At 39.6% G+C, this 13,234-nt stretch overlaps 1 protein-coding gene across 4 annotated transcripts in view; it reads left to right on the plus strand.

Moving 5' to 3' along the window:
- Nucleotides 1-13,234, plus strand: part of CDK14 (cyclin dependent kinase 14) — a 503,831-nt gene that overhangs the window by 40,520 nt on the left and 450,077 nt on the right. For 3 of the 4 annotated variants that reach the window (XM_021713156.1, XM_008059636.2, XM_008059637.1), the window contains one exon: nt 1,257-1,351. The exons of the other annotated variant lie outside the window; for it this stretch is intronic. In XM_021713156.1, coding sequence (XP_021568831.1) covers nt 1,257-1,351 — 95 coding nt within the window. The remainder of the gene's footprint in view (nt 1-1,256; nt 1,352-13,234) is intronic. 4 annotated transcript variants of the gene reach the window in all.

Below are 13,234 nucleotides of genomic sequence, written 5' to 3' on the forward strand. Positions count from 1 at the left end.
GTGTGTTTTTCGATAAGTGGTGCAAGAGTGTACTCAAAAATAGTGTTCAAACTCAAGCTCAAGAATAGAAGTTCTTTCAGTAAACTTATGAAGTTGGTTATTTATGAAGTACTACAAGCATAAGCAACTTTTAATAAATTATATATGTATTTCTGTGATCAGATAATTCCTTTAGTAAAATGTTTTAAATTCCTTATGCAATTATCAATTTCTGATATGCTTTGATATTACCCTTCTATAGTTGCACTACAATAATGGATAATTTTTACTGAAATAAGAAGCGAATGTTTTTTTACCATGGAGGACAATACTTGCCTTTTCTTGTTCCATAGTTAAAGTTGGGGTGAGAATTGAGCACTGCAAGAGCGATGAGGTCTAGCATTGTTTTGGTCATGATGGGGTGTAACCCATCTTAAGGAGGAGTTATTTTGTGGCAGGTTTACTTTCAGGATTGGTTTATGTATACATGAGAAAGTTCCATTTTACATTAATTAGTGATACTTGAATGGTATGTCTTTGATTATCTGTTTGCATTTTTACTAAACAGTGTCAGAACAGTACCATTGTGACTGAGTATTACACAGCCATGATTTACAGTGGGAGTCAGTCAACGTTTTCTGTTTTTTATGGAGGCTACAGCTCTGTTGTAGCTTGAAAGTTGTAAGACAATAAGGAAATGGTGAGCATGACTGTGTTCCAGGAATACTTTGTGAACACTAAAATTTGATTTTCATATGATTTTTACATATCATGAAATTTTATTCTTCTTTTGATTCCCCTTTCATCCCCCAGCCACTAAAAATAAAGTAAAAAACTATTCTAAGTTCTTGGAATGTGCAAAAACAGGTGATGAGCTGGATTTGACCCAGGGATCATAGTTTGCTAGCTTCTAATTTAGATTATGTAATAGCATGGAACATGTTCATAATGTAGAGTAAAAAACAAAAGGAGGTTACAAAACAGTATAGTGTAATCCTGCTTATGTAAAAAACAATCATTAGCATACAGATAGCACTGGAAGAAGAGGTGTCAAGATATTGACAGTGATTCCCTGGTTAATTCCAAATTGTGTTTATAAACTTTTTTTGAATTTTGTATCCTGACTATTTTTTATGTTGTTTTTAAACATATATATGTCAGAAAAAAAGTTATTTAAAAAATGTTAGGAAATCTGTATTTTCTCAGCAAAATCAGGGTATTTTATTGTTAATTACTTTGATATAATCTGTATTGTTTACTCTCTGTTCTATTTTTAGCCAACAAGTCCCAAATTTGGAAAGGCTGACTCATACGAAAAACTGGAAAAACTAGGGGAAGGATCTTATGCTACGGTGTACAAAGGAAAAAGCAAGTAAGTTCATTGTGTTTTGAGTATTTCATATGTAAAATGCTCTGCTCTCTTAAGACTAAGTATCAGTATATGTAAATAATTCTCGTTTAATGTACAAGATATTCCCCATCACCAGGGTTTTTTTGTTTGTGTTTTTACAAGTGTCAAAGTCAGTGGGATTGTTTTTTCCTGCTAGTAAACAGTTTTGCCGACTTGTCCAATTATCTTTTCTGTTAAACTCCTTCCTCCAACTTTGTTCTGTCTCAGTGAACTTGGGACCCATTAATGAGAATTCATTTCCAAGTAAATTATGTGATTAATTTCTCATAGGTTTAGTGTTTTTTTGGGGGGGTTGGGGTTTAGTGTTAAATATATGAATATTGATTTGCCAGAGCCAAATATATTGGCCATTCTTGATGTCTTTTTAAATTGAACTCTAACTATATCTTCCAGAAATCACTTTGTTAAAAAAAAATTGCAGGCTTTTTCTTTCTTCTCACCTATCTGTTTTAGCATCGTGCTGCAAATATTTCACACAAAGAAACAACACCTCTTTGTCTTCTTTCCCTCCATTGGCATCCTGGGGTTGGAGCAGATTTGAGTATTTATTTATTTATTTATTTGTGAGTTGGAGTGTCACTCTGTCCACCAGACTGGAGTGCAGTGGCATGCTCCCAGCCAACTCAGCCTCTACCTGCTGGGCTCTGGTGATCCTTCTGCCTCAGCCTTCCAAGTAGCTGGGACTACAGGCATGCGCTACCACTCCCGGCTAATTTTTGATTTATTGTAGAGATGAGGACTTGCCAAGTTGCCTGGGATGGTCTTGAATCTGCAGGCTCAGACAATCCACTTGCCATGGCCTCCCAAAGTGCTGGGATTGCAGACTGAGCTACCGAGCCCCACCCAGATTTGAATTTTTTTTTTATATAATCAATATTTTTTATTTTGATATTGTGGGGTACAGTCAGGGTTAGGTATACAAATATGCTTCATTCAGGCCCCCTTGTTGATAATTGGTGTCTCCCCGTCTCCAGACAGATGTTTACTACCATTAGTCCCATCTCGCCCCCATAGTTTCCCAACACTGTCAGTCATTTTCTTATAGTAGTGCATTGGATGATCAAGGTCCACTATATGAGTGAGAATATGTGGTACTCAGATCTTTGTTTATGTGAGAGGTCACTTAGTATTATAGACTCTAGCTCCATCCAGGTTGCTGCAAAATTCATGATTTTGTTCCAGATTTGAATTTTTAAAATCTTGTCATTCCATATTTCTGAGTGATGTCTTCTTTTTCATTATTGATTAAGGACAGAGAGGTACTGTATTTAGTAGTATTTAGTTTGTAGGTATCTTAATGCTGTTTCTGAAACTACCACAGGAGACACACGCCTTGTTTTATTTTAATCACTTTACCAAGTGATGTTGAAAAATAATTTTCTAAACCGTTCCTGCTGTTACTAAAAGTTGGAGAAAATTCTATGAAGGATCATCCCAAACACATAATTGGAAATTGATTAGGTGCTAATTTAGGTAATCTTTGAATTTTCTAGAGTATAGTCTTCTGCCTTTATTTATGGTTTTAAGTTAAGAAGATGAAAAAGCATGCCTAGCCGGGCTCGGTGGCTCAGCCTGTAATCCTGCGCCTTGGGAGGCTGAGGTGAGTGGATTGCCTGAGCCCACGGGTTTGAGACCCGCTTGGGCAGCAAGACCTCATCTCTACAATAAATCAAAAAATCAGCCGGGCGTGGTAGCGCATGCCTGTAATTCCGGCTACTCAGAAGGCTGAGGTGGAAGGATCGCCCGGCCCAGCAGGTTGAGGCTGTGGTGGCTGGGAGCGTCCACTGCACTCCAGTCTGGGCGACAGAGTGAGACTCCAACTCAAAAAAAAAAAAAAGAGAGAAAGCATGCCTTATAAAAGAAGACATGTAAGTAAGAAAATGCAGAAATGCTAAGCCAAATGTAGTAGTATTAATTTTGAGAACTGCAAAAAAAAAAATGTAAAAAAGATGAAAAGGTCTGTTTTTATTTGAATGAAAAATCAACATGATGGGTGGAAGGACATAACATGGAGTCAGTATAGTCAACGAGCTGCCATTTAAACATTTCTTAGCTTTGTCATGTTTTTCTAGCAGTTTACTTTAATTTACCTTCTAATCACTAGCCAAGGACAGCTGGTTGGTTTCTCAGAGGTAACTATTGATAATTGCTTTACAGCTCCTCCCAGCTTGTTTTGTAAAGAAAGTAACCTAATCAGCCCTTCATGACCTTCAGGACACAGACCCCATCAACATGGCTGCGGCCATGTGACTAACCCACCTGCCTGCTGTCTATCACCTTACCTCAGTACCTGTGCTTACCTGTCCCCTTTGTGATGATGTGGAGCAGACCACGACCCAATCACCTTAATGACCTGCCCCCATCAAAGGGAAGGTTTAAAAGGCATTCAACTTGAAACAACAGTCATCATTGCTTTGCTAAGCTATGATCTGACCACATGGCTCTTTGAGCTATGGCCGCCATGTTTCCTAGGTAAATTTTCCTCTTTCTCTCTAATTTACTTTCTAAATCAATTATATTTTCCACTCTAACTTCTGTGCAATTCTTTGCATCTTTTTCATGGCTCCGGATTGCACACCCCCACAGTGGATCTGACTTAGCATTTTGGAGGCCCTGCTGGAATTTTTTTCCTAACAATGGGGAATGAAAAAGCAAAACCTAGAGGGTTATTAATGACTTAACCATGTTGCTTGAGAATTGTGGAATGTCATGGTAATAGTCTGAATGGGTGAGCTAATTTTAACAAGGGTTGTGTCCCACGTTTTAATGTTGTTATCTAAAGAAAAATAGTATTCTATGCATAAAAATTACTTGTACATATGATGTTAATAATGCAACTACCTCTGATTAAGCAATTATCTTATATGAAGTATAATACATTCTTTTGTCTCATTTCCTTCTCACAGTGTCCTGGAGGGTAGGTTCTATTATTGTCATGTCCATTCTACCAGGCAGGAATCTTGGTGCTTAGAGAGGTTTATCAATGTGCCTATGTCCACATAGGTGGTCAGTGACAGAGCTTTAACTTTTAGCTTATGTCTATCTAGTGATGTGAAGCCATCCTTTTCTTAACCATTATACCACTACTCCTTCCATAGTGTTAGGGTTTGGACAGGGTGAGGGCTAGGTGGATGGAGACGGAAGAGAGGCGCAGGGACGTGCAGCGCCACGGAGCCAGCAAGCCGGAGGTGCACGCTGGCAACCCAGAGATTCGAGTAAATGCAAAGAATTGTAACACACAGAGGTGAGAGAAGAAAAGATTTATTTAAGTAAAGTCCACCCCCCACAGACAGGGAGTGGGCCTACATTCTAGGTGAGTGTGGCCTCGTAGCCCCCCAAAGCCCTGGCTTAACTCTTCTCAGAGATGTTGCACGTGACTACAGTGACTTCCTTGTCGACCAGCTGTGCATGTCTTGGAGATTCTGTGACACAGAGACTCATTAATGTCCGTCCATATTATCATAGCCCCTAGAGAAGAGTGTGACAAGGATTCTAATTCTCCTGCACCTTCCCAAATGACATTCCTTAGAGCTAGTGGAGGGTGCACCTCCCCTTATCTCCTAGGCATTCCCAGGGGGTAGCTTCGGGGGATCCTTGGCTTCCCTGTAGTTAGAGCCCAATTTACTAGAAGATCAAATCCCCACCTGTTTTCCCTCTGAGCGGTCATAACTTTTGTAATTACAAGTTTCATGACTTTTACAATTCTTACCCAATGCATGATATCTTAGGCCTTGTAAATTCCCTTTACTCTAGGCCACTGTGTCAGGGTTTAAGAACAAGATGAAAAATGACTTCCAATTCTTGGTCTGTCCTTTCACATAATATAAAGACCTTCGAAAGATTTGGCGCTTATCGAATATTTCAGATGGTTTTCACATGTGCTTTAACTTGTTTTGTGTCTCAAACAGAAGCGAACTCTTTTTTAAAAAAATCTGAGTTTTGAAGTTGGGCTCCTTGGCTCAGCCTGTAATCACGTGCCTTGGGAGGCTGAGGTGAGTTGATTGTCTGAGCCCGCGGGTTCGAGACCCGCCTGGGCAACTTGGCGAGCCCTCATCTCTACAATAAATTTAAAAATTAGCTGGGTGTGGTAGTGCACGCCTGTAGTTCCAGCTACTTGGAAGGCTGAGGCGGAAGGATCGCCGGAGCCCAGCAGGTCAAGGCTGTGGTGGCCGGGAACGACCACTGCACTCCAGTCTGGGCGACAGAGTGAGACTCCAACAAACAAACAAACAAACAAACAAACAAACAAACAAACAAATACATAAATACATAAATAAACAAACAAACAAACAAACAAAATCAGTGTCTTACTCTGTCACCCAGTTTGGAGTGCAGTGACATGCTCATGGCTACCGCAGCCTTCACCAGCTGGGCTCAGGTGATTCTTCTGCCTCAGCCTTCCAAGTAGCTGGATCTACAGGCATACGCCACCACACCTGGCTAATTTCTTTTGATTTCTTTTTAGAGATGATGTCTCGCCATGTTGCCCAGGCTCTGCCTCCCAAAGTGCTGGGATTACAGGCATGAGCCACCATGCCTGGCCCATTATTTCTTTATAAAGAAACAAAACCAAGCACTTGGAAATGCCTACCCACAAACGGTGTGTTCAACTGACCTCCACATATAATTTAATAACTCTATTTGTTTAATGTGAAAATTTATGTCTATGTCTTGGAGGTGGTTGGAAAATTTCTCATTTATGCCTGTATTATGCCTGTATAAAAGAAAGACTTAAAAAAATACCTGTGATCGTTAAGAAGAATGATTCTGGACACTTGATAACTTTCATTCCAGTAGGTATAAATTTATCTTGTTAGCCTTTCTTGAGCGTTTTCAAGACTGCTGGTCATATGTAGTATTTAATCTCCTTCAGATGGACATGAAAGCCATTGCCTACTTACCTGCTCTAAAAGGTACCTGGGTTTGCTTGCTTTAAGGTGCCAGGATCAGGCTGAAGGATAACAGCTATGTGTCTCATAGCAGGACTTGAGAACTATTTGTTTGGTGTGTACCCGAAGTGCTACATAATTTAAAGAGCCAGCTAAATGTTGGGATTTCTCACCACTCTCCCATGCATGTCTGCATCCCTGCTGCTATCTTTAAACATGATTTTTAGCATCCTGCCCAAGACCGGCTCTCATTATCTTGCAGTAAAGCTGCCTGGCATTTGCAGAGATCCCTGTGACGTTCAGTTTGTGAGCATTTTACATGTATGTATTAATTTACAGGTGTCAAGTTTGGATTTGATCATAAACCTCATTGTATTAGTTTGCTAGGGCTGCCATAACAAAGTATCATAAGCTGGGTGGCTTAAACTACAGAAATATATTGTCTCACAGTTCTGGGGGCTGCAAGTCTAAAATCAAGGTATCATAAGGGTAGGTTCCTTCTGAGGGCTCTGAGGGTCGATATGTTCTCTGCCCCTCTTTTAGCTTCTGTTAGTGTGTTGGCTATCTTGGGCATTCCTGGTTTGTTAATGCATAATCCCAGTTTCTGCTTTCATCTTCACATGACATTCTCTCGTTGTATGAAATCTGTCTCCAAATTTCTCCTTCTTATTGACTTAGGGCCACCCTAATGACCTCCTTTTAATTTTATTACCTCTGGAAAGACGATATTTCAACAAAGGTCATACTCTGAAATACTAGGGGTTAAAACTTCAACACATCTATTTGGAAGACCACTCAGTCTATAACAATTATCTCCAACTTTACTGGTTTTACATTGTCTTCCTGACAGTGTTCTTCCACCTGTGGTATATAGATGCCATCCTTTACCTCTTTGTTCTTCTTTAAACAATATAAGCAAAGGATATTTCCCCATCAAGAGGTTTGTGTAATTCTTGATTTTTGGAGTAGTCACTATTAGCCATAATTTAGAAACTTGAGAACGAGAAAGGGTTTTCAGTTGCTTTCGAATCCTCCTGGGTCTCCTTTTCCTGTAGGGACATATGCAATGGAAGAGAGGTTGACTGAGATACATGTAGTCGCTCCATAATAAGCCTGACTTCTTTTTTTGTTTCTTCATTTATATTTTATTTTATTTTTTTATTGTAAAGATGTGGGGTACAATTCAGGGTTAGGTATACAAGTGTTCATTATGCTGATGAACACATTATGCTGATGTACCTTGCTGATGAGGTGTGTCCCTCCCTCTCCTGGCAGTTTCCCTCAACTGCCAACCCATCCACTCCCTTCCCTAGCAGTATCCCACTACTGCCAATCCCCTTCTTGTAGTGTTGTGATAATTGTTCAAGGTTCACTTAAAAGTGAGAACATATGGTACTCTGTTCTTTTTTTCTGTGATAGATCACTGAGTATGATAGACTCTAAATACATCCAAGTTGCTGCGAAGCCCATATGTTTGTCCTTCTTTGTGTCTGCATAATATTCCATTGTGTATATGTACCACACGTTTTAATCCAGTTCAGCTTTGATGGGCAGCATGATGGGTTCCCTGTTTTTGCTATTGTGAACAGAGCTGCAACAAACATGCACGTGCAGGTATCTTTTTGGTAGAATGATTTGCATTCCTCTGGGTATATTCCCAGTAGGGGGATTTCTGGGTCATATGGACAGTTAATTTCTAGTTCTTTCAGAAATCACCATACAGTCTTCCATAGAGGTTGTACTAGTTTGCATTCCAACCAGCAATGTAAAAGCATTCCTTTTTCTCCGCATCCTCACCAGCGTGTGTTGTTGTGTTTTATTAATGATAGCCATTCTTAACTGGGGTTAGGTGGTATCTCAGTGTGGTTTTGACTTGTATTTCTCTGATGTTGAGTGAGGCTGAGCACTTTTTCATGTGTCTCTTGGCTGCCCATGTATCTTCTTTTGAGACGTGTCTATTCATGTCTTTCACCCAATTTTGAATGGGGTTGTTTGTTTTTTTCTTTTGGCATGTTTGTGCTCCTTGTAGATCCTAGATGTTAGGCCTTTGTCAGATATACAGTTGGCAAATATTTTTTTCCATTCTGTGGGCTGTCTCCCTGCTCTCTTGATGATTTCTTTTGCTTTGCAGAAGTTCGTCAGTTTGGTGAGTTCCCACTTGTCTATCTTATTTCTTATCGTGTGGGCACTTAGGGTTTTGATCAGGAATTGGTTGCCATGTTCCAATTTCCATAAGGGTATGTCCTGCATTTTCTAAGATTCTTATAGTTTGAGGTTTTACGTTTAGGTCTTTGATTCATTTAGAGTTAATTTTTGTGTGTGGTGGATAGGTAGTGGTCCTGTTTTTCTTTTCTTTTTTTTTTTAATTTATTTAAAAATTTTGGGGTACAGTTAAGGGTTAGGTCTACAAATATTTATTGTGAAGGTACACTTGTTGATGAGGTATGACCCCCTTTCCCCAGGCAGATATCGACTACCATAAATCCCAACTCTCTGTCCCCCGCCTTGTAGTTTCCCACCACTGGCAATTCTTTTCTTAGAGTATCTGTTTCAATCTTCTGTATGTGATCAGCCAGTTTTCCCAGCACCATTTACTGAATAGGTTCTCCTCTGCCCAGTGGTGGTTGTTGTAGCCTTTGTCAAAGATGAGTTGGTTCAGAAATTGAGGCTTTTAAGTCTGACTTCTAAAGAGTGGCTGACTGACCATATTCATAACATATAAAATTCACAGATACACTAAAAAAAAAGATTTGAACATACCACATTCTCATATTTGGGTAAGTTTTTGTTTTTTTATTTTGACCAGTGTTCTCCAGTTTCTTTTGGTTTTGTGTGTGTGTGTGTTTATATTTGGGGGAGGGAGGCAATTTATCATTCCTGCAGCCTGCTAATTTCTCTCCTGGTTTCATTTCCTAATTATGTTCTCACTTCTAAATTCCAGTAGCATTTAATACAGAATTAGAAAATCATGCATTGTATAATACTTTGCATTTTAAAATATTTGACATTTTAAAAATGTCTTTAATTCAGCACTTGTAATCATCTTTTTACCTCTCAGTTTGCTAGAGGCTTTTGTATATGAAGAGACCTGTTAATATTTTTTGAGCATAGTCGACTAATCGTGAATGTTTGCTATATTGTTTATAATTATTCCTTTTTATACTGTAGGTAAAAAAGAACTCAGTTGGGGATTTTGCCCTTTGGAAACTTAGTCTTGAAGGGAGACGGCACATCTACATAAATAATTCTGTATAAGTGAGGCTGTCGTACAGTCTCTATATGCTAGACCGTAATAAAGTCCCGGGTAAAATAACATGGGGTTTCAATGAGGAAAAGAGGATGATGTTGATGACAGCATTTGAATGTGTTCTCTCCAGTGGCGACTGAGTTCAGAAACCACAGCTTCACATGCTTGCAAATCAAGCCTCCCTCATCCCTGTGTGTCTTTGTGGGATCCTTGGCACAGTTCTCTTTTGGGGCTTGTCCTTCCTCTCAAGCAAATATAATGAGATTTTCACCCTTTGGTTATCAGACTCTTCACTGAACTTGTGGAACCGTGAGGGTCTTAAACTAAGAGCACATAGATTCATTTTGGTTATCGTGCTCATCTGATTAAGCAAAAGTGTTACATTTGAGTATTGAGAGGAATTGACTTCAAGCAGTATAATTTGGGAGGATTGGTGGTTAGTTTTTGCCTGGACACCTATTAGTACCTAGCAGTTGTAAATAAGATCTGTGACCAGCCACCACCTCATCCCCTGATGTTCTCCTCAGGGTACTGGGATCTGCTGGTGGATCACAGCTGCACCCTACAGGGTTTGGTACTCTGCCTCTAATGGTGAGATGCAATGAATCTTTGCTCTCCCTGGGACTAGGCCTTCTCCTTTCCTTCCTGTTGAATCTAGGGGCGGGGGTGTGAGACTAACTGCTTTTGATTTTCTCAGACTTCACATGTCATTTAGAGAAAGAAGTACTTGCTCTTTGTTTTACTCCTGGAATTGGAATGTTAGCTTTCTCTGACTCAGTTGTCCCACAGATGATCCTGATCTCTGGTCATTTTCTCTACTTACCTTCAGTTTCTGCTGAGGCGAAGATGCCAAAGCCTTCCTCCTGTGGGAACCTGCTGAAGAAAAGCTTACCCACAGTGGCTTGTGCCAGCCATTAATTGTTATCTTGGAGGTCAATAAGAACAATGGAGGGATTTGCTCACTTTATGTAACATGAGATTTATGTGCTTGAAAACGTCAATCTTCTTTTAGCATTTCATTCTGCCAATTTGTGCTGAATAATTGAACTTGAATTAAATGACCTCATAAATTGAAAGACTACAACCAAACCAAGACTGAAATAGACTAACTGCATTCCAAGCTCTTCAAAGCCCCAGGAGAAATAGCGGGGAAGAAATATCTTTAATTAAACCAAGCATCATCAGTGATCAGAAAGGCAGCAGCAGTTAACTACCTTTTCAGAATATGTGAGAGATTAAAGATGTGGTTCTACTGTTTACCCTGAAGTTCAACTCCATTGAAACACTAACAGGAGGAGTCTGAAGAATTCTTGAAGTCAATAATCCCCAGCTGGAAGATACTGGACTCCTGGCTCATTGAAATTTTAATCTTAAGTGTTGACACCTGGACTGTCAGTGTCCTGAGAGTTACCTGCCTGCAAATGGGAACTTTGTACAAAGAGAGGCAAATCTGATTACATTTTACAAGCTCTGCTGTAGGGTGCTCAGCATCCTTGATGTTTCTGATTAGGTCTGCTCTGATTTCTTTTAGACTTTGGGTTCGTGGGCCAAAGCTTATTATCACAGCTCACTTCAAAGATCAAGCCTGTAACCACACTGTTTAGTCATACATAGGGTATGAAAATAGCATCACAGTATAATACAATCAGTGCTAGTTTTGTAGTTTAATGCATAAAATGCAGCATTAAAATGTATAACAGGAAAAAACCAGATTTCTTGTTTAATGGAGTAAATGGAGTTTGCTGTGTGGGATTTTCAGATCTGTGTTCGTTTTGTATAGGTGAAAGTTGAAAAAGTAGTTCTTACCTAGCTCAAGGAATTTAATAGCCTACCCACAAACATCTGCTAATTTTACTTTTTAAAAACCCTGAAGCCTGCTCAAATTGTAGGTTCAGCCCTGACTCTCTTCAGAGGATGAGGCAGGCATCAGAGTCTGGTTTGTTGGTACAACTGGTTTCCTTTTGCTTGCAGCAAATACACAATGCCTAATCTTTCTGACAAAGTAACAATGAGGGTATTGTTTAGGCAAAAAGCGTGATTTTCATTATTAGACCAAACTGTACTGGAATTACTTTCCCATTAGACAATGTTTAAATTTATTGGCCTGTTAGCCGTTTTTATTATAAGGGTTCTGATCATTTGATTAGGAAATCCTCAAAACAGTGGTATTTGCTGCCTTACATATATCAGGAATGCTCAACTGGTAAAATGGAGGTATTCTTATGATACTAGAGGAATTTTTTGAAAGAGTTAGTGTGGAAGTTTTCAATTATTGAAATGACTGAAACTTGTAATGTCAGAGCTCCTAAAATCTGTCTCACATAATTCAGTTTATGTGGTTTTTGAGGAGGACTTGTGGAAGGATATAAGATTGGTTTCAGTTTAAAGCACTCACCCTCCTGAGTTGTTTCACATTATGGCCATCCTTTTGTTTAAACCAGGATGATAAGGAAGTAGCATCTTTTTAGTCTAAACCAGTGATTCTCAACTAGGAACGATTTTGTTTACCATGATTTCACTGATGGTATCTGGAAGTATTTTTGGTTTTCACTACTTGGGGGGTGACAGGTGATCTAGTGCTCTGTAGAGGCACTGTGAAACCTTCAGGTGAATGGGACAGTCTCCTGCAGCAAAGAATTCTTTGGCCCAAGATGCCATTAGCTCCAAGATTGTCAAACCCTGGTCTAGACAAGGACTGCATGGAGGCAGTGTCTATTTAAAAGAGCTCATTCTTTTTCACATATTTAGTAAGCTCCTATTGTGTTCTGTGTGCTGGACCAGGTGATGGAGTTGCAGTTGTAAACAAAATTGACAGGGTGCCTGTTTTCATTGAGCCTATCATCCAGTAGTGGAGGCAGAAATTAATCAAGATCTCAGATACATGTACACAACATGTATACATGTAAAGGAAAAGAGAGCTGTGAGAAAAAATTAAGATCGAAGTGGCAGATCATGTGGATTTGCATAAGAGCTTAACTCAATAATAATATACTTTACCTGGATGGAAATGGAAGCCTTGTTGAGGAGGGGACATTTACACTTAGATTTGAAGGAGGAGATGTCACCAACCAGATAAAGAGTAGGGATGTTTTTTTCTTTTCAGCACGTTTGAGTTCCTTGTAGATCCAGGATGTTAAGCCTTTGTCAGACCTGGAGTTGGCAAATACTTTTTCCCAGTCTGTAGGCTGTCTCCCTGCTCTCTTGATGGTTTCTTTGGCTTTGCAGAAGCTCGTCAGTTTAATAAGGTCCCACTTGTCTATCTTCTCTCTTATGACCTGTGGGTTTCGGGTTTTGTTCAGGAATTGGATGCCAGTTCCGATTTCCATGAGGGTATTTCCTTCCTTTTCTAAGGTTCTTATGGTTTGAGGTTTTACATTTAGGTCTTGGATCCATTTGGAGTTAACCTTTGTGCATGGGGATAGATAGGGGTCCTGTTTCTATCTTCTGCATGTGGTCAGCCAGTATGACCCCGCAATCCCCCTACTGGGAATATACCCTGGGAATCACTCTATAAAAAAGATACCTGCACACGTATGTTTATAGCAGCGTTGTTCACAATAGCAAGAACCTGGAAACAACCATGCTGCCCATCAAAAGAGGACTGGATTAAAAAAATGTGATACATATACATGTTGGAATACTACGCAGCCATAAAAAAGAACAAAATCATGAATTTCGCAGCAACCTGGATGGAACTAGAGTCTGTAA

Source organism: Carlito syrichta, unplaced genomic scaffold (assembly GCF_000164805.1).
Source record: "Carlito syrichta isolate Samal-C Ts95f unplaced genomic scaffold, Tarsius_syrichta-2.0.1 Scaffold304306, whole genome shotgun sequence".
NCBI classification, from domain to species: Eukaryota; Metazoa; Chordata; class Mammalia; order Primates; family Tarsiidae; genus Carlito; species Carlito syrichta.